General features: G+C 42.0%; 1 protein-coding gene across 5 annotated transcripts in view; it reads left to right on the forward strand.

The window, feature by feature from the left end:
* The window catches only part of DOCK10 (dedicator of cytokinesis 10), a 297,557-nt gene that overhangs the window by 51,516 nt on the left and 221,159 nt on the right, over positions 1 to 24,882 (forward strand). The window contains exon 1 of one of the 5 annotated variants that reach the window (XM_043909859.1): positions 14,109 to 14,566. The exons of 2 other annotated variants lie outside the window; for them this stretch is intronic. In XM_043909859.1, coding sequence (XP_043765794.1) covers positions 14,405 to 14,566 — 162 coding nt within the window. In that variant the 5' untranslated portion in view covers positions 14,109 to 14,404. Of the gene's footprint in view, positions 1 to 14,108; positions 14,567 to 24,882 lie in introns of those variants that run through there. 2 more of the 5 variants (XM_043909857.1, XM_043909858.1) reach the window with 2 other exon arrangements.

Below are 24,882 nucleotides of genomic sequence, written 5' to 3' on the forward strand. Positions count from 1 at the left end.
CTTCTTTGATTTTCATAGCAACCATGTGCTGTGCTATGCTGTGCTGTGCATAGTCGCTCAGTCATGTCCAATTCTTTGTGACCCGCATGAACTATAGCCCGCCAGGCTCCTCTGTCCATGGGGATTCTCCAGGCAAGAATACTGGAGTGGGTTGCCATGCCCTCCTCCAAGGGAAACTGCCCAACCCAGGAATCGAACCAGGGTCTCCTGCATTGCAGGCAGATTGTTTACCAGCTGAACTACCAGAGAAGCCCCTAGCAACCATACATGGTAGAAATTATGACTAAGGTGACCAAGCATCCAGTTTTGTCTCTGCATAGTCCATATTTATGCCTAATATTCTGGTGTCATTATTAATAGCACCCTCTACAAGGGTCCTGGTTTGGACCAGCAATTATATGGTCATTGTAACTGTTACCGTGCTTCCTTTCCTCAGTTTACAGATGACACCTAGAGACGTGAAGTCTCTTATCCATCATCATATCTCATCGCATCGCTGATCCATGGCTGAGCCGGGACTTGGACTCTGGCATCAGACCCCACAGAGACAGCCTGGAAACCACTGTGTTCTTATCCATGTTTGTGTGTGCATGTGCGCTAAGTAGCTTCAGTCATATCCAGCTCTTTGCATCCTCATAGACTGTAGCCCCTCCCAGGCAAGAATACTGTAATGGGTTGCCATACCCTCTCCTCCAGGGGATCCTCCCAAATCAGAGATCGAACCCTCGCCTCCTGCGGCTCCTGCTCTGCAAGTGAAATTTTTCCTACTGAGCCACCAGCAAAGCCCCTGATTCATTTTTACTGGTCCCTTAAGTTTTGATGGATGACTGGACTTTAGGATTTATTTTGCTGCTGATTAATTCTGATATTCTATGTCATACCAAGCAGCTTAGCCTTTCACCCCCTCTCCCCACGACTGGTGACCACCACGTCCCACTGCATCTCAGATATAGGGTGAGCTTTTCCCACTTGGGGCTCGAACGGAGAGGAGCAAGATGGGGTGCTTACTGGAAGCTGTAGGAGACTTAAGAGAAATTTATTTTTAGGGATGTAAGATGTGAGCAATTTGGCTCAAAAGACCTGAGCAAGAATTTTATTGAAAGAGAAACGGTTAAGCCAAGTAATGTCCCAGGTTTTTATTTTGGACAGCTTGCCCATTGACTCAAATTATCCCACAATCAATGCCAATGAAGCAAATAGTATCAGTTACAATACTGTCTAAAAGGCCTGAGAACAGCTATGCTGCATACAAGTGCACATCATCTAAACAGACTTGGGTTTTGTCAAAATTGAATTTTGAAAGTCAACAGTGGTCTTTTCATGCAAAAGCAAGTTGATGGCCATGGGTGTGAACAATGCATACTTAAAATCCTTCCATTGCATACACCTTTTTCTTCCAAAAAAAATCCCAAAAAGTAAAAAATGCAACCATGGTCACTTTCCACATCCTGGAAACAGTGGACTTACTAAGATTCACACAGTTAACCAGGTTTTCATCACCAGTGTGCCAACATCCACTTCCTGTCATAACTGAAAGTAGCTTGCCAAGGGCCCTTTTGATCACACACCATCTCATCCAGACTTTGTCACAGGTGTGTGGCTCTGCCTTTTTGTGGAAATAGGTAGAAATCTGAAACCATAGCTTAATATCAATAGCAGGTGGTGTGATCTTGTGGCACTGTTCAGAACACTTGTTGACATTTCACATATGTGCTTTTACACAGAGTAGCTCACTTAATTTCACAACAGTCCTCTGAGGTGAGTCTGAAAGCAAAGAAGAGTTATGTGACTTGCTGAAGAGGACCAAGCTAGTAAGACCCAGACCTGACTTCCCAAACCATTGCCAAAGGTTGGCAGAGTCCTCCGTGTGTGTGTGTGCATGTGCTCAGTCCTGACTCTTTGTGACCCTAGGGACTGTAGCCTGCCAGGCTCCTCTGTCCATGGAGTTCTCCAGGCAAGAATACTGGAGTGGTTTGCCATTTCCTCCTCCAGGGGATCTTCCCAGTCCCATCCCAGACAGGGATTGAATCCATGTCTCTTGCATCTCCTGCATTGGCAGAAGAATTCTTTACCTCTGCATTACCTGGGAAGCCCAAGTCCTCCTCACCCAGTGCATACTCTACACAGTGCAGCCTCTGATGACAATAAGGTTAAACTTGTTTCTCAAGCTTATATCCCCTTAGCTCCTTCAGAGGTGGTCATAATATAAATCTATAGGCTATTCCTTTCCAAATGAATTTGATATATTAAGTGAATTACAAAGTGATCTGAAATGCTGTGTCCTTGTTCATAGATGTGTAATGATTGTTTTTGTTTTTCAGTTGCTTAAGTCATGTCCAACTCTTTGCAACCCCATGGACTACAGCATGCCAGGCTTTCCTGTCCTTCCCTATCTCCCAAGGTTTGCTCAAGTTCATGTCCATTGAATCAGTGATGCCATCCAACCATCTCATCCTATGTCTTCCCCTTCTCCTCTTGTCCTCAATCTTTCCCAGCATCAGGGTCTTTTCCAGTGAGTCAGCTCTTCATATCAGGTGACCAAAGTATTGGAGCTTCAGCTTCAGCATCAGTCCTTCCAATGAATATTCAGGGTTGATTTCTTTTAGGATTGACTGGCTTGCTCTCCTTGCAGTAGAGGGGACCCTCAAGAGTCTTCTCCAACATCACAGTTGGAAAGCATCAATTCTTTGGTGCTCTGCCTTCTTTGTGGTCCAGCTCTCACATCTGTACATGACTACTGGAAAAACCATAATTTTGACTAAAGGGACCTTTGTTGACAAAGTGATGTCTTTGCTTTTTAATAATATTCTGTCTAGGTTTGTCATAGCTTTTCTTTCAAGGAGCAAGCATCCTTTAATTTCATGGCATGCAGCCATGACTGCCTGGCTACAGTCACTATCTGCAGTGATCTTGAAGTAAAATCTGTCACTGCCTCTACCTCCTCCCCATCTATATGCCATGAAGTGATGGGATCAGATGCCATGATCTTACTTTTTTGAATGTTGAGTTTTAAGCCAGCCTTTTCACTCTCCTCTTTGTGTAGTGATAGACTGCTTTAAAAGGCAAAATATGTTCATAGGAAATTCCTTCTATTATCCCCCCACGTTGGGTGCAGATTAGATCTTTATTAAGATTTGTGCTGAAATATTTGGCATTGCTTTTGAGGAATGGATAGCATCATATCCTGATCACACTTAGATTTCTAAAGACCTAGGGGCACTTGCAGTTGAAGTTTGGGAAATTTCATCCTGTGCGGCCAGACTTACAGATTTTCAGAAGTAGAAGCTCATCAGTGTGGAGGTTGGGATCTCAGCCCCAAGTTATCCAGCCACCCTGAGAAAAATCATTGGCAGTGCAGCTTCGTCCTCTGGCAGCCGGACCACGTGCTGGCCTGCTTCCAGGTCCAAGAAGGCAGGTATAGTCTAGGCTGATGGGAAACGTGCCACAAGTTGGTCGGGGCTTCTGTAGCCCCTCCCTCAGTGCAGAGCAGGGCTCCTGTGTCCTCCTTGGCTAGGGGTCAGAGTAGGCGAAGAGAAGAGAATTCAGTTCCCTGAAATTTGAGTCTTCCTTCTGTTCCTTTCTGCTAAATAGAAAACAGGATGACAATACTTTGCCTAAAGGGTAAACATGAACATCCTGTGTCCTGCCTTGCAGTCTTCTCTTCTAAAATACTGAGAGCCCAGAGATTTCTTCTACTAGAGAAGGTTTTCTGCTTCTCCATGACTGCTACCATCACCCAGCGGGGAGAGGCACGACTGCCTCACTGGGTGTGTAGCTGTCAACTCTGAGAGTCCCTGGACAGAGCTTCTCTATTTATTGGGTCCTTACTCCGTCCTGGGGCTTCCCTGATGGCTCAGAGGGTAAAGTGTCTGCCTGCAATGCAGGAAACTCAGGTTCAGTTCCTGGGTTGGGAAGATCCCCTGAAGAAGGAAATAGCAACCCACTCCAGTACCCTTGCTGGGAAAATCCCATAGACGAAGAAGCCTGGTAGGCTACAGTCCATGGGGTCACAAAGAGTCGGACACGACTGAGCGACTTCACCTTCACTTTACTCCGTCCCAGGAACAGTGTTAAGTGTGTTAAGTGCTTCATTTGGATTATCTCATTTACTCCTTCTCATCCTTTCAGGTGGGTTTCCCAGATGGCACTAGTGGTAAAGAACCTGCCTTGCCAAGGTAGGAGACATAACAAACACAGGTTCAATCCCTGGGTCCAGCTGATTCCCTGGAGGAGGGCGTGGCAATCGACTCCAGTGTTCCTGCTTGGAGAATTCCATGGACAGAGGAGCCTCTTGGTGGTCTACAGTCCTTAGGGTCGCAAAAAGTCAGACTAAAGTGACTTTGCATGCACACACACATCTTATGGGGTAGGGATAAAAAACTATCATCAGTCCCATTTCGCTGAAATGGAAGCGAAGTTCAAAAGGTTGTTTGCTTGGGGTCAGTAATCCAGGTAGTGACAAACTCAGGTGTATGGTGCACCAAAATGATCATATCATACCTCTGAAGAAAAACCAGCCAAGTCTTATTGTTACCATCCCATCAATCTGCTCCTGTTCCATAAGACATTGCTGTGTACACATTAGACCACATTGGAGTGATTATTCTGGCTACTGGGCTGGATCAGGATGGGGAGCAAGGAGATCCTACTGGCTTCTGACTTGAGAAATGACTTGATCACCAAGAAAAAGGAAATGGGTTCAGTTGAACCTCCATCTGCTCCCTCAATCCCAATATTTTTCTCTTCATGCTCACTAGTTAGAGTGCTTCTACCTGTTTTTCCACATTGCTTGTGATTCACTGTCGCCTTTTTAAAAATATTGGTGGGGGAATGAGAGAGATACCAACAACATCTCTTTCTATCTCTTCTCCACTCCAAAGCCCGGACATCCCTTATTGAACTTTGTGAATCTATAGATAAAGCTTTTAGATTCTAGACCTAGAAGGAACCTGAGGCCATCTCTTCTTACTCTCTAACTTTGTTGTTACTGTTGTTCAGTTGTTAACTTGTGTCCAACTCTTCCGAGACCCCATGGACTGCAGCACACCAGGCTTCCCTGTCCCTCACCATCCCCCAGTGAGTTTGCCCAAGTTTATGTCTATTGAATCGGTGATACCTTCCAACCATCTCATCCTCTATTGCCCCCTTCTCCTTCTACCTTCAATCTTTCCCGGCATCAGGGTCTTTTCCAATGAGTCAGGTGGCTAAAGTTTTGGAGTTTCAACTTCAGCATCAGTCCTTCCAAAGAGTATTCAGGGTTGATTTCCTTTAAGATTGACTGATTTGATCTCCTTGCTTTCCAAGGGACTCTCAAGAGTCTTCTCCAGCACTGCAGTTCGAAAGCATCAATTCTTAAGCGTTCTGCCTTCTTAATTGTCCAGCTCTCACATCCATACTCGTGACTACTGGAAAGACCTCTAACTTTATGGGCAAGCAAAGTTAGATCCAGAGAGACAGAAGTAACAAGACCTGTCTGAAGTCTTTTTTTTTTTTTTTGTTAATCATATCTGCAGTCAGTTGACTTTATTTTTTTTTTTTTAAATTTTTTATTAGTTGGAGGCTAATTCCTTCACAACATTTCAGTGGGTGTCTGAAGTCTTAATTAGCGTCAGAGCCCAAGCTCCATTCACTGCTGTTCCCGTCACATCCCCCTGGGATGCGGGGTACCCAAGTCCTCCTGCAGAACTGCAGTAGCTTCATTTGTCTGTAGCAGAAACTGAAGATAATAGGAACACAAACTTGAGAATCCACAGCCTGCAGTTTAGGGTTTAAAGAGAAGCTGAACATTATCTTATCAAGTTAATCTTTTGAATATAGCCCTGCCCCTCCTACTCCTGCTGGGTTTAAACCTTGCTTTGTCCTCATTTCCTTTCAACAGCCGGAGCTGGGAGCTTTGCACCAACCCTAAAATGATAATGTTGGGCTGCTCCCCTAAGTCCTGGCAAAGAATATGGAGTTGAGATTAGCTCAGGTTGACACCATCCTTTTCAGCTCTCAAATTGGTTTGGAAAGCACATTTGAAAATTACTTAAAAGACTGCCGTTTTCATGTTTGGAAAGCAGTTCATGATTATTGTAAACGAGATTTAACTTGGAATGTTTAGGATGTGGGTGGCTAATTCCTGCCACAATTCAAAGGGGAAAGAAATGAACACAGAAAATAAAATAGAACAAGTACTGAAGGTACAGTTAATAGCTCATTGATCCAGCCACAGCTGAGAACATTTTTCTCATAGCTAACTTTTGAAGATCACATAATTGACCCCATTTAGTTATAAACTTTTAAGAATTAAAAGCAATCGCTGCTAGAAGTTGATCTCGAATGTTTCACAGGTTTCTCTTCCTTCTGGAGCTGTCACCGATGGACATAATTTGACTTTTCTTGTTGTAGAGCATGGGCCCTAGGCACATGGACTTTAATAGTTACAACACTCAGGCACAATAGTTGTGGCTCGCAGACCCTAGATCACACAGGCTTCAGTAGTTGTGGCGCATGGGCTAAGTTGCCCCATGGTATATGGAATCCTCCCAGACTGTGAATGTCTTCTGCATTGGTAGGCAGATTCTTATCCACTGTACCACCAGGGAAGCCCTAGCTCTTTCTTTTGTCAGGGCTTGTACTTTTAAGTTAGTCAGACTCAAGCATATACCCTGGGCTCAATGACTGGTGAAGAGGAGCCAAGGACACTTCCTACTGCATCTCACTCTTGACCTTGACAGTTCACTCTAGTGCCAAGGCTCTCTTGCTGGTGTATTTATATGTGACTGTATTAGCATTGAACCTTGACTTACAGGTCTGTTACCTACCTTTTTTGGCTCTTTCTTGGAATAATGATAATAAATGTAATAGTTTTATTCAAAATACAGCTAAAAGAGTGATAAAATCTACCATTTATGCCAGTGTTTTATTCATAGCATGTCTTTTGTTATAATAACTCTGCAAAAGAGGGCATCTTGGTTCTGTTGTACCAGTTAAATAAATAAGGTTCAGAGGATTCGAACTCAGAATCACTTCCCAGGTACCAAGCTAGAATCATGCACCCTCATCCTTGCCCCAGGAACACAGTCCGCAGTCCCATTTGATGGTGTGGGTCTTAGTTGGCTAGTTTAATTGCTGGGACCCTTGAAATCCTTTGAAGAAGTTAGAAGCTGTCCGCACCCCATCAGTTGCTTGAATCATGCACCCTCATCCTTGCCCCAGGAACACAGTCCACATCCCATTTGGTGGTGTGGGTCTTGGTTGGCTGGATTAATTGCTGGGACCCTTGAAACCCTTTGAAGAAGTTAGAAGCTGTCAGCAATCCATCCATCACAAGGGACATCCTTCCAGTTCTAAGTGGCTGTGCCCTATTCCCACTAGCCCAGGGCAAGTCACAGTTACATTGTGTCTGGTCAGAGGCTTTTGCCAGCTTCACTCAGCAAGGTCTTTGGAATCCTGTGTATGGCGGCTGTAAGTGGTACAGGTATGAAAACCCCTTCTCTAACCCACTCCTATAAACGTCCCAGATTAATGAATTGGGTACTGTCTCTTTCTGGCCCTGCAGAAGTTGTTTCTGTTGCTTCCCAGGACTTGGCTGTGATCAGAATAGTTGAGGTTGCAAAATAAGTGCCCTCTGGGTAAGTGAGGTATTATTATATTATTTTAAATGTGTTTACTCATGGAAAAGGACTGGGAAGGGGTTATGGAACTTGTCTCATGTTACCATGGGACCCAACTTCAAAGCTCAGAGGAGGCATGCCCATTCCTCCATCACCCAGGGAATCGTGTGTCCCTCAGCAAGGAAGAGTCAGAGATTTTTTTTTTTTTAACCACTAGTAAAGGGGACAGGGAAAAAGTAAACAATGTCTGAAATCCTTAGATCTTTTTTCTCTTCCAGTAATAACTAACCCATGTGTATTGAATCCTTACTTACCATATGTCTGGCACTGTGCCAAGGACTGACAGAACAGTTGGATCCTCATGAGTATCCATTCATTTAACAGAGGAGGAAACTGAGGCTTAAAACTTTTGCTTTATGCCACAAAGGTAGCAAGTATCTCAACTGGGGATTTAAATTCCCTGTCCACTTCCCAGGCTTTTGCCTAGCTGCTACACTGTACTGCCTTCTACCAAGAATAAGAAAGATTGACTCTGACCAGAGAAGAATGCAGTCAAATGCAGAAGCCTAAGAAATGTAAGGTGTGATATTGATGAAACATTGACATTATCCACGTACTCTGCAAGAAGCTGCTGAGGAAGCCACTTGAGAGAGCAATGAAGGAAAATTTTCTGAAGCACTTAAACATACCAAAGAGAAATCTTTTAGCTGCACTGGTGCCCAAAGGGAGGGAAATGAAGAAAAGACGCGCTTGGCAACAGCACCTGGATTTTTTAAATGAAAGAACAGTGTGCCTGTTTCCAAAGTGATTAATTGTACAACTCAATAAATGTCAGCAAGTGGAAAAGATGCCTGTAAAGGAGAGGCACTATAATTAAGTGCAAATGAAGAGATAGGAGCTGAAAGAAGAGAACTCTACAAGTCACAAATGGGGGAAAAGGGGTCATGGTTGTTATCAAAATTTACCTAAGTCCCAAGCTCTTGAGTTGAAGTAGCACCAAGAGAGGCAACGATGCAAGTTGATAAGGAATAACTGGGCCTCAGGGAGAATCACTTTGCTGGGTTGTGTTTTCCACCTTTTTTTTAGCTAAGAAAGCACTGATCGACTCCCTCCTATCCGTTTAATTGAATTTATATACCTGAGGGGACTTACCCATCTGGAAATAGACAAGTTAAAAGATTCTTGCTAATCCCTGCCCTGGAAAATGGCCAAGTCCTTGAACTGGTTTTACTCAGCTTGGGGTTAAATCCTCAGTTGCCTTTAGTCTATGAGAGTTTTCCTCCTTTAGGGTCACTTTCACTTGGTCACAATTGCTGAGCCAGAGAAGGCCAACAAGATTCAGACCTTGATGATGATAATAATGAGGAAGAGGAGTTTATTTTTACTCCACATGGATTGACTGATTCACTCCACAAAGCACCGAATTCCCGTGGAAAGGCTGTGCTCCAACTTAAAGAAGTGACTGCAAGTTTCAACCCGTGCCCTTCGTCTCCAGTTTTCTGACCTCGTACAACTCTGTGTGGAATAGCGCTGGTGGTGAAGGAGAGGCAGCAAAGCCTGGAAGACAGTTCCACTCCACCAGCTCCAGAGTCCTCACCAAATTCTCACGCTGGCCCAGAAAAGCGAATGGCTCGTTCCCTGTGAACAGCGGTGTGTTCAGACTGACAACTTCGCATGGATTCGAGGGCAAGTGGTAGCAGGTTTTCTCCTGGAGCCAAACAGTGTCCTAGGGTGATGGCTTCATTCCTGTTGGACAAAAGCAGCCTCTTTCCTGGGGATATTTCAGTGTCAGCCAGCATCTTACATACATCTTTGTATGTAAGGACAGATTACTGCATCAAGGAGTAACAAAGGAGTCGATCACGATTTCATATTCCCACTATATGCTTTCAGAGCCAGCTTGAATAGGTGAGTGGTTTCTGCCAACGAATGCTTCACACAGTAAATACATCTTTTTAAGAATTCTCTTATCAAATTCATTACATTTTTAAATGTTGTAAGTTCCCATCAAAATGTAACTTAAATGGTCACCCAAAACATTCTGCTAACACTACTAGCTGCCTTCTGAAACTGTGATCCAAGGAAACATTACAGACTTTCCTATGAAGGACAAACCAGCTCTCAAAGGGGGTGTTCCAAGGTTGCCTCCATATACCTTGCCATGTGCCAAATAATATTTTTCTGGTATAAATCCACCTTTGGAAGATACAAGGTTTACTTGGCACATATTTGGCTTTCAGAACTGGGTTTAAAAAGCTCATACCCTGTAACCAGATCTAGCTTTCCCAGTTACTCGGTATGATTCTAGCAACAAGTCACTTAACCTCTCTGTGCCTCGGTTTCCTCAGCTGTAAAATGGGGATAATCAGATCATGACCTCATAATAGAGCTGTAAATGGATCGATATGTGTAAATATTAAATAGAACTGTGCTTGGCACGTTGTAAGTGCTATGGGATGGCTTACTTTATTGTAAATATTACTGTTATTATTATTGTTCACTGAGCATCTACTTCATGGTTACATGACCAGCTCTTACAGAAAGGGGATGACAGCGCTTAGAAATGAAATCCATCAGAACGTATTTTCAGCTTGTTTGTGAGGAAGGAAACCCACAGGGTGCAGTAATAAGGACTGAGGTTCTGAACTGTGAGGTGTGGTCTGTCGGAGATGCTTCTCTGGGAGAGGAGACCTATCTTCCACTCTCCCCATCAGCAGAGGTAGCCTCACATTTGTTCAGTGATTGATGAGGTAGCTTCATGGTAAAAAACCCTCCTGACAACACAGAAGAGGCAGGAGACGGGTTCAGTCCCTGGGTCAGGAAGATCCCCTGGAATAGGAGATAGCAACCCACTCCAGTATTCTTGCCTGGAAAATCCCTTGGACGGAGGAGCCTGGTCCATGCGGTCCGTACTGTCCATGCGATCGCAAAGAGTAGGAGACAATGCCACACACATATACATATTGATTTTTTCAGGTACTTCCTCCCACCAACATCCTAATAGATGTTAAAGAGTTATTTCCGTGTTACAGTGGATATTCTCAAGGCTCAGAGAGGTCAAGCAACTTGCTTGAGACGACACAGTGTATGGTTGGCAGAGCCTCGACTGAGCAGGAATCTGTCTGACTCTGCAGCTCATGGGAGCCTCTCTGCTGCCTTCTGCTGCTGTCTCTCCCACCAGGCTGCTGCCTGGACTAGACTTGAACGGTGTTGCCCAGTCCGTACATTGCCAGTCCCTCTATGAATGAAAAGAAAAGTGAAAGTGAAGTCTCTCTGTCGTGTCCAGCTCTTTGCGACCCCATGGACTGTAGCCTTCCAGGCTTCTCCATCCATGGGATTTTCCAGGCAAGAGTCCTGGAGTGGGTTGCCATTGCCTTCTCTGGGGGATCTTCCCAATCCAGGGATCGAACCCAGGTCTCCCGCATTGCAGGCAGATGCGTTACCCTCTGAGACATCAGGGAAGGCTTTCCCTCTGTGAATAAGTCCACATATAAGGAGGGACCCGCTTAGTTTGGGTACCTGAGTACTCTGCCCTCTGGGTCCAGGAACAGGAAGCAGAGCCCTGGAGGCCCACCTCTTCATGTGGTCAGCCCCATTCCTGCTCACAGGTTGACATGTGTGCCAGTTGCCACCTTTCTTCGTTGTGAGTGTGAGCCAGGTGGGCCGGCGGCAGACACGCCTGCCTCCACTGGCCAAGGGGTGCTGACCCCTGTGCTACTTGTTCTGGAAGCGTCTGCCGTTCTGCTGTTGTCACATGCTCTGAAGTTCTGTCTCCTGGGTTTGGTGGCAGGGTGGGTGTCAGTTAGCTACTTTCTCACACCGAGCACCTACCTCCCTGGAACTCCGACCCCCTCCAGGGCTCTATTGAGCCCTGTAGCTCTTTCCACCACGTCCTCCTGCCCCCGAAGTTCTTGCTCATCCTTCATTTTTAGTTATCGCTCAGTGTGATCAGGTTCACTTTTCAACTTTCAGAGAAACTTTCTGAAAACTCTCATCTGTTCAAAGATCCATCCCTCCAACCCTACTTTCTCACTGTAATGAATATATTCCCCTTTTACACTGCTTTGTTGAATTTTCACTTGGACTTTGGGAAGGAGGAAAGGAAACACATCTATTCATTTCTTAATTACAATATTTGCATCTGAGCTCATGTTGGTTTTCTAAGATAACCTCTTGTTATCAGCAACAGCATTCCATGCACATTTAATGTTTGAAGGCCAAATTAGTGATTCATTTTATTAATACTTCAAAGAAACTAGCAGATCCCTTCAGGGAATTGATTCTTCCTTTTAAAATATTTCCTGTGTATCAACATCTATGCCAAACATGAGGGGAAAAAGGGACCTTATCTCTGTGGGTTGATCTATCTCCTCCCCCACTTTGCCACATCCCTAGCTTAATTTCCTCTTTCAAACATCTCAGAACCCAATCCTTTTCCTGCACTTTTGAATTTGCGTGTTTGAAATGTTTCATAAGAAAACATTGGGCCATGTGTCCAGCTGTCATTCTCTGGTTTTCATCCTTCCAGCCTCTTTTCCATTGGATAACTGTGGTTGTGTATTGAATTCCCAAGAAACTAATTCTTGGAGGTTCCCTTTCCTTGGTGATGGAAATTAGAAGACAGAGAGAGAATTTTGAGACTCCCATCAGTAATAGCAGTCCATCAATAATAGGGCTGAATTCCTCAGAGGCAGTTCAGGGATCGATGAACACAGGACTCTAATAGCCAGAAAGCACATGATTTATCTCCCCAAAGACTTTGGCATCTGCCAGATCGTCTGACTCCAGAAGCCACCCCAGAGGTTAGCCAGCCTTAGGGAGAGAATGGCTAGAAAGGACTTTGGGATGCAAACTGCCTCTTCCCTGCCAAGCCTGTGGTGTGCAACTTAGGGATCCACCTTCCCTTATTAGCAGCCCACAGGAGCTGCCGGAATGTTTAAGCGCCTCCGGTCAGTGCCTTGCTGTATTCAAGCTCTCCGGCCCCGAGCAGATGACCAGAACCCGAGGGAATGACTGGAGGGTGATAGGTCATGGGGTATGGGAGTGGGTGGGCGAGGGTGGGCACTGACATCCAGGGAGCGCCGAGGAGCAATCAGATCTGAAAAGGCACATTCATAATCATGGAAGCCTATTCCATATTTTGTCTTTGGTGGGACACCATTTATATATATATATTCAATATGCAAGCCAGGCGGGCTAAATTGTAGCCTTTCTTCAGTAAATGCCCTAGTTGTTTAGAGTTTAAAAAAAAAAATGGTTTAGATTAGCACCCGGGCACTCTGACAAAGGTCCAGAGGGACTCAAGGGACTTGCCAGCATCATTAGCATTTTTTTCTTCTTTTTCCAGCCGCGCTAAAATATGTTTGCTCAAAACAGAGAGAGATGAAAAACTACTTGCAGCCAGTACCTCTTAAAAGAAAAAAAATATTTTACTCCTCTGGCAAACATACCAATTATAACGAAGCTGTGTTGTGACAGATTACTGAGCAATTAATGCCTAATTGAGCCTTCTGCTAGATGCTTCTGTGAAAGCCACTTTACTGAGGCCCGAAGTGGCCACACCTTAGAGGAAAAGAAACCTCCAAACTTCCTGTAACACCCTCTGTGCTGAGGGGCCCAGAAACCAAAGAAAACATTTTTACTCTGAATCTCCGAAGAGTTACACTGACAGGATTAACTTGACAGAAAGATCTCGACATTGTAAATCCTGCTGGGGATTTCATAGTTTCCTCATTTGTAAGCAAGATCTATTTTCCATGAGATATTTTTAGTGCAAGCATCCCTGTTGTCTTATTTTCTTGCAGTATACCATTAGATCTTGAGGCCAGTCCAAGCCAGTCACGTGACTCCTAAGCATCTCGCGGTTCCCCTTAAGTGACTAGTCTCTCAGGAGTCAGGGAATACTAGACTCTTAACTGCCAGAGACCTTAAAGTCCTTCCTGAAGCCTTGAATTCTTATTGATAGGATGTGCAAATTCTTTACAGCTGCTCTTTTTTTTTTTTTTTTTTCTGAGAGGTCAGCTCAGCAAAGCTTGCTGCCTGACCTCAGTAAACAGAGATATTTTCAGCCATGCGAGCCGCCTATGTAAATATAAAAATGTATCAAGCTGCAGAACTGCATGTGTGGGAACAGAACAACCGAGCTATTGAAAGAAAATCACAGGGGGAACACTAGTGTCACTCACATGGCTTTGGTTAACGCGTGCATACTTCGGATAAATCATTTTGATTCAGCGGACTCCCCATTTTAGATGAGTCCATTTCATTTCTGGAACTTACGAGCTACGATAAGTAGAACCCCAATCACTTAGTGAGGTGTCTAGTAAAATTTCCTTCTGGAAGTTTTTATATTAAAAAGACAACAATCACTTTCACTCTTTATATGACACTCCTCTGCCTTGGAAAAAACATGTGAGTGTGAAGTCAGTTTTTCAGTTGTTTAATGTGAAAAAGAGTGATTTGTTTGAGTGTCTGAGAGGGAAAGATATCTTTATTCAGACCTCCAAAACGGGAATTGGAGAGAATCACTGTAATGAACAGGAAACATGCTCTTGAGATGAATTGAGAAATGCTCTCTGGGCAAAATGCTCTAATATTCTTGAGTGTGTTCAGTTTCAGTGGATCAAATCTTTCCCATCTCTGCATCCAAGCTATTTGGCGGTGATCAGATGATCAGAGCTCAAGGAAGTGATTGGAGAGTGAGCTGGCTGCAGCTGCGATGTAGGCTGTTTTCAGGGACAAGGAGCCACTGTTTTTCAAACATAGCATCCACATAGAAGTTATTTTCTGGGCTCCAGGATGCAGCGATGGGCTGCACTGCCAGCATTGTTCTGCTTCAGGCTTTTCGTTCTGTGGTCCAGAGGAGCTGTCCACACATTTGTAGACGACGCCAAGAGGAACCGTCCCACGAAATTTTGCCTCTGGAAATTGACGATGAAATGAGTAGACCCAGAACCCTCATCATAATGGTATGGTATCTGTGGCAAAACAGCCTCAGTTGATGAAGCTGTGATTATAGAAATGAGGCTGTCATTTGGGATTTGGGTTTTCAGCTTTAGATAAAGAAATGTGTGACCAAGAGTTTACTACTGTGCTGTACTGTTGGGGGAAAATCTTTTCAGAATGATTTCATATATTATTCACAAAACTGATTTTCTTTCTCTTATATCTGTCTTGAAAATGTGCAGTTTGGAGGTCTGTTAGAAACTCTCTTCTGCCTAATGTTTTGTGTTGTTGTTATTAACTTTTGTGCAGAAATTTTTGAAGCCTGGTTCAATTAAGTGGATTTTATGTTGTGACTCTAATTTGAAAGTAGAGCCCCAAATAGGTATTTTTATATCACATGTGACTCATCCAGTTGTGTTGGCAGTTAGATCTCTAACTTCAAAGCGTTTGAGGCTTTCATTTCTGGCGCTGCAAGGGAAATGCCTTTCCAAAATGCTTAACTTAGGCATAAAATCAGAATGAAGTTTTTGAGAATTTTGTGGAATGCATGGCGTTTTCATTAGAAAGCTGTTTCTTGCCACTTGACAAATGACATTTTTGTCTGTGCTTTAATGATTATAGTGTTAACTCCTTCACGTGTATCTGGTTGATCAGCTAGAAAAAAGTGGAGGGTAGACTCTTTCCTTACCTTCGGTTCAGGGAGAGATCTGCTTAGTCACTGAAATCCTGTCTTAGGATGGAAGTGGTGTGCTTAAGTTTCCAAAATTGAGGAGGCATTGAAGTCTGCGTGGTTTCAGCACAATCGACTTTTTTCTCTTAGATTTCAATGTTCGGATATCAAGGATGCAGTAAATAATGAATGATAAATACCTGTTACACCAAAAGTTTTTAAAGGAAAGTCATTTGGCTTGAGCTGTGCGTCACTTGAGTGACAGAATACTAAGCTGTAACATTCTAGGCCAATCTCTCCAACAAATCAATATTTGATTTTCAAAAGGCAATACTGTCCTTCAGCTATGGGGCTATGATTATCTCTTGGAGGGAATACTTAGTGGGAATATTTTCATTTTCTCATTATTCCCATGCTGTGTTGTGCTAAGTTGTTTCAGTTGTGTCCGACCCCATAGGCTGTAGCCGCCAGGCTCCTCTGTCCATGGGATTCTCCAGGCAAGAATACTGGAGTGTGTTGCCATTACCTTCTCCAGGGATCTTCTCAACCCAGGGATCAAATCCGTGTCTCTTACGCTTCTGCATTGGCAGGCGGGTTCTTTACCAACCACTCTTGCCACCACACATTCTATAGCTGTGTATTACTCAAGCCATCTAAGTCTTGAAAACATTTTTTCCTAATTTTACTAAATTTTTACAACTAGAAATTTGCCCCCAAAATCATATTTCAAAGTAATTGAGAAATAAAAAGTAATAATTCACCTAATAACAGTGCCCTGTTTTTTCAAAGATCCATTTATTCATATGATACTTTTATGGACATTAAATGAGGTGATGATGATGTACTGATGAGGAAAACAAAGTTTAGAAAGATGGAATACCTTGGTTATATCACACGGCTGCCAAATGCCAGAGCCTCAAGTCACACTTAGATCAATAATTCCAAAAGCCAATATATTTTTTCACTCTGTTCATATTTTCTAAGGAAATAATGATAAAGCTGATAGAAGTGAATTTTTATGAGAAGTCTGATGGAAATGTTGGACCACTCAGAGTAAAATATGCTCATACAAAGTTATTTTGCATCTTGAATGTTTCCAAGGGGCCACTTAAAAGTTCACACACTATCCAATTGAGCCAACCACTGTTCTCGGTACTTGGAATCCATCAATGAACAAACCCATCAGAGATCCCTGCCCTAAGTTGCAGTGTTTTACAGTGATAGCATATTTTGCAGATCTCTTTATGGAATTACTATATTAGGGTTGTGATGCTTAGTGTTCTAATTTAAGTCAATGAAACTATTCCCTATCTTCCAAGATGGTGGTTTGAAAACTTTAATGCATTTCACAATCACCTAGGAGTTCTTGTATATACAAATCCTTGTGTTCCTGGTCCCAGTGACTCTACATAAGAAGATCTAGAGTGGAATCAAGGATTCTTTGCTGTTAGCGAACTTCCCCAACCCAACTCCGGTTATTCTCAGGTTCTGATGGAGGAACAGGGTGGCTGACACACGGAGACACATCACTCTGGAAACTGATCCTCTAAACCCTCCACCTGGCGCCCCCTTTAACCTGATATGCTAATTGTCTTCTAACTCGCTACAACCTTCTGAAAGTGGTGAAGTGTTAGTCACTCAGTCGTGTCTGACTCTTTGCGATCCCATGGACTATAGACCTCCAGGCTCCTCTCTTCATGAAATTCTCCACGCAAGAATACTGGAGTGGGTTGCCATTACCTTCTCCAGGGATCTTCTCAACCCAGGGACTGAGCCCAAGTCTCCTGCGTTGCAGGCAGATTCTCTGCCATCTGAGTCACCAAGGAAGCTCCACAAACTGAGTTTTTAAATTCTCTTACTTTCCCATCAACCATTAGTCACCAAATTTTGTATATTAATTTTGTGTGTATCTGTGTGTGTGTAAGATCACAGACGCTAGAGCCAGAGATTCTCGGTTGGAATCCTAACTTCATCCCTTTTTGACTGTGTGACCTTCTGCACACTTTTTAGCAACACTGGGTCTCTTTTCCTCATCTGTAAGTCGGAGGTAATAGTTCCCTCAACCCAGAGCTGTTGTGAGGGTTTAATGAAGTAAAGGGTGTGTTAAGTGCTTAGAATTATATCTAGATATGTTAGTAAGATTATTAATAAGTAGGATCTAGGACTCCCTAACTGAAAAAGTGACATTTGCAGAAAAGACCTGAAGGAGGTGACAAGTGAGTCAGGCCACCCTCAGGGGAAATGGCTCAGGCGGAAGGACCAGCCAGGGTGAAAGTCCCTGATATGGGAAGAAGCTTGGGGTGTTTGAGGACCAGTGAGGAAGTCACTGTGACTGAGTAAGCCAAGGAGAAGGTAGTAGAAGAATGTTGTGGAGGTAATGGGGGACAGATCACGTGACGCTTAGCAGGCCAGGATGAAGACTTGGGCATTTTCCAAAAGTGAGAAGGGAAACCCCTGGAGGGAGCAGGCACAGAAGTTAAGAGCATGCACTGGGCAGCCAGAATGTCAGGGTTGGAGTCCTGTCTCTGCTGTTCATTGGCTGTGTGATCTTAACTTGTCCTTCTAGTGCCTCATTGCCTCACTGATGAAACTCAGAGAGTCACGGTACCTACCCTGTAAGGTTATTGTGAGAATTCAGTTCCATACTTACAAAGAGCTTGTGCGTGGTGGGTAGTAAGTGCTATATTAACTATAAGCTTGTTAATTTGGATGGCCTTGGGCAGGGCAGTGATAGGAACTGTGGTTGCCAAGGGTCCAGGGTAGAAGCAGAAAAAGAAAAAGTCACTCAGTCATGTCCAACTCTTTGCAACCCAATGGACTGTACAGTCCATGGAATTCTCTAGGCCAGAATATTGAAGTGGGCAGCCTGTTCCTTCTCCAGTGGATCTTCCTGACCCAGGAATCAAACCGGGGTCTCCTGCATTGCAGGTAGATTCTTTACCAGCTGAGCCACAAGGGAAGCCCAAGAGTATGGGAGTGGGTAGCCTATCCCTTCTCCAGTGGATCTTCCCGACCCAGGAATCAAACCAGGGTCTCCTGCATTGCAGGCAGATTCTGTACCAACTGAGCTATCGGGGTAGAAGCAGGGAGACCATTAATCAAGAAGCTATTGTAATGATCCCCACAACAGACCTGAATAGTACTTGTTGAGATTGTGACAAGTGGCTGGATTTGGATATATTTTGATAATAGGACCAGTAGGATTTGCTTACAAATCGAACACAAGTGAGGGAAAGAGAGGAATGAGGGATGAACATATGGTATTTTAGGGTTCTTTGTTGTTGTTTTGTTTTTTGGCCTGAATAGCCAGAAGACTGAGTTGCCATTCAAAAGGGGAAGCCTGCAGGAGAAGATTTGGCAAGTGAATCTAAGTTCACTGTAAGACATGTCAGGTTTGAAATACCTGTGAGGTCTATGCATGGAGATTTCAAATAGAAGATTGGATATATAAGTCAGAGTCCCAAGGAAGAGTCTACAAAGAAGATATAATGCCTGGCACAGTGTAAATAGCAACTAATGATTGATGAATGAATAAAGGATCTCTCTACTAATTTTCTATACTTATAGTGTGTCAATCCATTTGTAGCTAATTGTATCTTTACCTACCTTCATTGAACTTTTAATTGCTTACTTACTTTTCTATTCATATTTTTATCTCACTGGTAGATGGAAAACCCCATGTAGGCAGGAAATAAGTTGACTTTATGCGCTAGTGGTACCCAGTACAATTGTTTTTATAAACTAAAACTTGGTATCATTGATGACTTGAAATTTATAAACAATTGACCCCCATATGAAAAGCTCAGTTGATAAAAGCTGCCTTCTTAACTCTTCATGTAGTGTCCAGGAATAAGTTAAGAATGAAGACAGCTACTACAATAAATGCAAGGGTCTGAATGTTCTTCAAAACACAAGTCATCTGGCACACAAGTCATCATTATATCGAAGAATCTCATTGCTGAGTCCAAGTCCTGAGTCTTCATGGAGAGATCAGCTTTGGGCTGGCACTGATTATGGTTTGGCTGCAGAGTCCAAAATGAGAAGCCTGGTAGACATCAAAATAAATCATTGTAGGCCCTCGGCCTTTGCAAGGGACACATGAGTCCGAACAGCTGAGACTATTCCAATGGCCTGTTAAAATGCATTCAAGTTTAACTGGGTAAAAATGAGGAAATTCCTTCAAAACTCTACCTCTTCAAAAATTTTTGCTCTGATGGGAGAATGAACAGCAACCCTTTCATGAATTATTTTTTCTTACATCCTTTATAGCATATTTTGTTGAAGGCCGCAGACAGTAATTTAATTTATGGAGATCTGCTATTTTCTGGGGAATGTCTATAATTTCTGATGTAATTCACTAATCACCAGCCCTGGAAGTTAACTTCCCTTTTAAGACCTATTTCCTCTCCTTCCCAACCCCCAAAGAATATTTATCTCTTTATATGGTGCAGGATAGGGATAAAATAGAAAGAGAGCAAGAAGCAAGTACTAGCCAGGCTCCTGGTCTCTCACTATATGACCAGCTCCTGTGCACAATTCTAGGGTCTAAACTCGAAAGTGAAACATTTTTTAAAATCCATGAACATTTTGGGGTGTCTCTGACATAGTAGAAACCATAAAATTTAAATTTGTGAATGCCAAGGATCTAGTGTATGTAACATGTCAAACATGGCTTTGACTTTAATTTTGATTGAAGACAGGAAAATATAGTCTAAGGTGGCGAGTTGGGAAGGTGAACCCTCTTCTGTGAGTCACGGACCAGCACTTACAGGATTTGCATTTCAGGCCTGGGAATTCCAGGTGCTATCCAGACCTGCATTACAAGTCACCCTTTTGTGGCTACCAGGTCCAGGGCTCTGATGAACTATAGGTTATAGGTCAAATCCTGTCCACAGTCTTTTTTTGTATATCCTGTTAACTAAGAGTGGTTTCCACAACTCAAATTTTATGAAACAAAAAAGGAAGAAAAAGAAGAAGACTATGTAACAGAGACCATATATGGCCCACAAAGCTTTAAGTATTTACAGTTTGGCCTTTTATAGGAAAAGTTTGCTGACCTTACTCTGGTGAATGATGTGGGCTCAACCAAAATGGCAACTTCTTCTTTTTTTCTTTTTTTTCTAAACCTATTTGATTTCTACAATGTACTTTCTCTCTGCTTGTGTGTGTGTATGTTAGTCGCTCAGTCATGTCCAACTCTTTGTGATCCCATGGACTTGTAGCCCACCAGGCTCCTCTGTCCATGGAATTCTCCAGGCAAGAATGCTGGAGTGAGTATCCCTCCTCTGGGGGATCTTCCCAACCCAGGGATTAAACCCACATCTCCCACATTGGCAGGTGTATTCTTTCCCCTCTAAGCCACTAGGGAAGCCCTGGTCTTGGCCTACCTTGATGCAAAGGAACTTAGGTTTTTCCTGGGCACCTTTTGTTCACCCAAGGGTCTGAGAACTGTTTTAATTCAATGATGAAGCTTTAGATTTGGAGTCAGAAGCCCTGTGTCTGAGTCTCAAGCCTGTCACTTAAAAGCCCATGTGATCCAGACATAATGATTTATTTGTCTGGGTTTCTGAAATGGTGACTACTATCTATTCTGTCCATTGGAAGCACCGGAGTGTTTATTTTTATGGATTCACTTTGTAAATTAGTGGGCATTATACTAGAACAACGGAGAAGGTAATGGCACCCCACTCCAGTACTCTTGCCTGGAAAATCCCATGGACAGAAGAGCCTGGTAGGCTGCAGTCCATGGGGTCGCGAAGAGTCAGACATGACTGAGCGACTTCACTTTCACTTTACACTTTTATGCATTGGAGAAAGAAATGGCAACCCACTCCAGTGTTCTTGCCTGGAGAATCCCAGGGATGGGGTCGCACAGAGTCAGACATGACTGAAGTGACTTAGCAGTAGCATACTAGAACAAAGTCTTGCAGGTAGGGGGCTAACTTAACAGTATCAGAGATCCATTGTAGGTCACTCTCTCAGTGAGAGTTCATTATCCACTGAGTGACTCATCTGTGATACAAGGACACAGCTTACATTAGGGTTTTACTGTATTTGCTCCATCTCTACCCCAAAAGGCTGGAACAGTGAGTGTGGCCAAAAGAGAGGGAATTGTCAAGCTTCTACTTGATTAGCTTTGATTAGCTTGATCTTCAACAAATCTCCACATTTGTGTCCCCTCATGTAGAACAGGAGTAATAGTCCTTCCTTCCTGCTCAAGTTCTTTGAGAACCTGGGATAAGGAAGGATGTTAAATGAAGGAAATGAATTATTTGTGAAACTAATGATGCCTTATCTTTGGAACTCACATTTGTTTACATTTATGTCATGAATAAAATCAGGACCAGAGAGAAATATACACTGGGAGCTACTTCAAAGAAAATAAAATAATTCCTATTCTTATTCTTATTCTACAATAAATATTCTAATTTAATAAAACTTGTAACCAAAGGGATTTTGCCCAGTTTCAGCTTTATGCATTCAGAGGAAATGACTTCCAAACATTCTCAATCCTGAGTAAATGTTCTTATTTCATTTTAGAGAGGTTGAATTTTGAATATACTAATATAAGATTCCCCTGGGAAAGGAAGTTTGTGTAATGGAGTGTGAATTGAAATGGTTTGCCATAGATAGATGGGTGTAATGTGGAGCTTAAAAGCACAGGGAATCTTTGGCAGCTATTTTTCCTTGTGAACTGAATTTGAGCTGAATCTCAAAGCCACAGAAAATGGACAAATGAATTGAATGGCTTCTCTATGGATATAAGAATTAATTGAATATAATTGAGGCTTAGTAATTAGCAACACAAATCTTTGAAGCCAAGGCTTACTAGACTCAAATTATATCTGGTCTCATCTTGTCCAAATAATCTTACATCTGTCTAGTTCTCCAAATAAGATATATTTAGAAATGATAAGAAACAAAGACAAAATATTCCAAATCTAAAATGTAAAATTTAAAACCACCACACTGGTAAAGAAAATCAGAAAATCAGGTATATGGGGCAATGCAGAGACTTTCACCAAAAACAATTATCAAACTCAACTATATGGAGATATAGATATATATTTATATTATAAAAAATATATATTAAAACATATAGAAAATTATGCCCTTAGTAGGTATAACTGAGGACAGACTGTATGAAGAGTCAAACAATTTTGTTGCAAGTAGAAATATGTAGTTATATGGCTAGAAAAAGTAAAGACTCAAGAAATAGTGGTAGCGAAAAGTTCTTTAACTTTTTAAGATACTCAAATATTAAGAAAGTCTGATTATGTTTCTTTTTGTTTTTATTTCTTTCTTTGCTTTCTAGAAGAGTAGATTTAAGGCTTATCTCCAAGTCCCAGGTTTCAATACAATGAAATCTTGTGCCAACTGAGTAATATACTTGAGGATAAAAATGCATATTTTGGCAAGCCAAATGCAAATAGAGTATTTTTGTCATGCTTCAGCAAATTTCTTCTAGATAGTTGTTTTATTCTCTCATATTTTCTTTTCATTGAGCTGATTTACTTAAGGACTAAAGTCTAGGGGTTTTGAAATTCACTTCCCATAATCTATTCTGGAATGCATTTTATTCTCTTAAGACCTTGTCCAACAAATTCAACATGTTGCCAAACGAATTTGGATTGTTAATTATCTAAATATCAGAATTAAATAGACAGCAGAGAAACAACTGCACCTTGCCTTTGACAAGCACAGATAGCAAGGGCTAACTACTGCTCTTTTCTCATGGAGCTTAGAGTTTGGCGGCAGAGGCAGAGAAGACACCAACAAATGTAAAATTGTAATCATGCTAAATGCTTCAAATGAAAGTTACATTCTACCTTAAGATTGTCTCCTTTGAGAATCCATCCTCAACCAGGCCACCAAGGAAGGCTTCCTCTAAGGAAGTAATAATGATGGAGCAGAGATCTGGAGAGTAGTAGAAGAACCCTTGGTTCATTGCCCCTATTCCACCTTCAAATTCAGCAGCACTATCGTCAAACAACTCTGACTCTGACCCCTGACTCTCCTACCTCCCTCTTTCACTTACAAAGGAGCCTTGCGGATTACATTGGCCCCACTGACAATCCAGGACCATGTCAAGGTCAGCTGATTAGCAACTTTAATTCCATCTGCAGTCTTACTTTCCCCCTTGCCATATAAATAACATATTCACAAATTCTGGAGCTTAGGATATGGACATCTCTGGGGGACTGTTATCTGTCTACTAAAATATTTCATGGAGTTACTTTCAGAGTTCAATGAGTGAATACAAGTAAAGAATCTATAATGTACCCAGAACTTAGAAAGACCTAAGTTTTAGCTATTATGATTGCTTCCATTGTCTGGTTGATACTAAGAGAGGCTCACAAATTTAATATACTTTAAAGAGTTATTTTAGGAAAAAGAATTGAACTGCTAAAAGGAAACTTAATTTGTGCTTCATAGAATGTGGAGAAATGGAAATTCAAAGTTAGCTTATTTACAGGAGCACTGTAATACTTACTGAATAGATTATTCAAAGAACACCTACGCTTATTAGAGATTCTCTTCTGTGTTATCCATCAGTTGCCACTTTTCTGAAATTTAACTTTTAATTTCTTTTTGTTTTCACTTTATTATTTATGAAGGAATACTGCATGTTTCGAGTTCTCCAAATTATACCAAAGTTAGAAATGATAAGGAACAAAGAAAAAACATACAAAAATTTTTTTAAAAAGACTACAATTTAAAACCACCACAATAATAATTTTTAAAAAAGTAGAAAATCATGTGAGAAAGAGAAAAAGATAATACTTTTAGGTTCAATAATGACAATTGAAGTTATTAGCTTACAGATAAAGAATAGATTGTATCTTGTCATTTTAAACCTATTTCAGTGTTTTTTGATGTGAGCAGATTTTATAATTATTGAAGATCTATAACATTAAGAAACTTAAGGGTCCTGGCAGTCCAGTGGTTAGGACTCTGTGCTTTTACTGCCCACTGCCAAGAACTCGGGTTCAGTCCCCGGTAGAGGAGCTAAGATCCTGCAATCCACAAGGCCAAAAAGAAGAAAAGAAATTTAAGAATTTGAAACTATAGAATCTAGATTCTTCTACAAATTGATACTCAGTTAAAGGTTTGATGAGTGAATGTACGCTATCTCTGACAGGTCAGAAAATTCATAAAAGGAATCTGTGAGGGGGAAAAGAAGATATGAGTTCATTTGGTAAATTACCAGCATCCTTGCCGTTTATTGGTCCTATATGTTATCAAAGGTCTTCTTGGCTTTCCTGCACTTTAGGAGAACAGACTGAATGAATATCCCACAAAATAACTTCAGATTGTGTTTTATGAGTCAGAGAAAGTGAAGATGGAAATTGTGCCCACAAAATAATAGCTCTCTAGTGAGTTCTTCCAGCGATTTGTCAAGCACTTTGCTAACAACTTTGCAGTTATCGTTTCTTGTTGCCACAACAACCCACTGGAGGATATTATTTTTATTCCCATATCATTGAGGAAAAAACTGAAGCATACAGAGTAGCTCTGCCCAATTGAAATACAATGTGAACCACATAATTTTAAGTTTTCTAGGAGCCATATCTTAAAAAGAAAAATAGATGAAATTAATAATACATTTTATTGAACCCAGTATGTCCAAACTCTGGTTATTCTGGCATATAATCAGTATTCAACTAT

This window comes from Cervus elaphus, chromosome 8 (assembly GCF_910594005.1).
Source record: "Cervus elaphus chromosome 8, mCerEla1.1, whole genome shotgun sequence".
NCBI classification, from domain to species: Eukaryota; Metazoa; Chordata; class Mammalia; order Artiodactyla; family Cervidae; genus Cervus; species Cervus elaphus.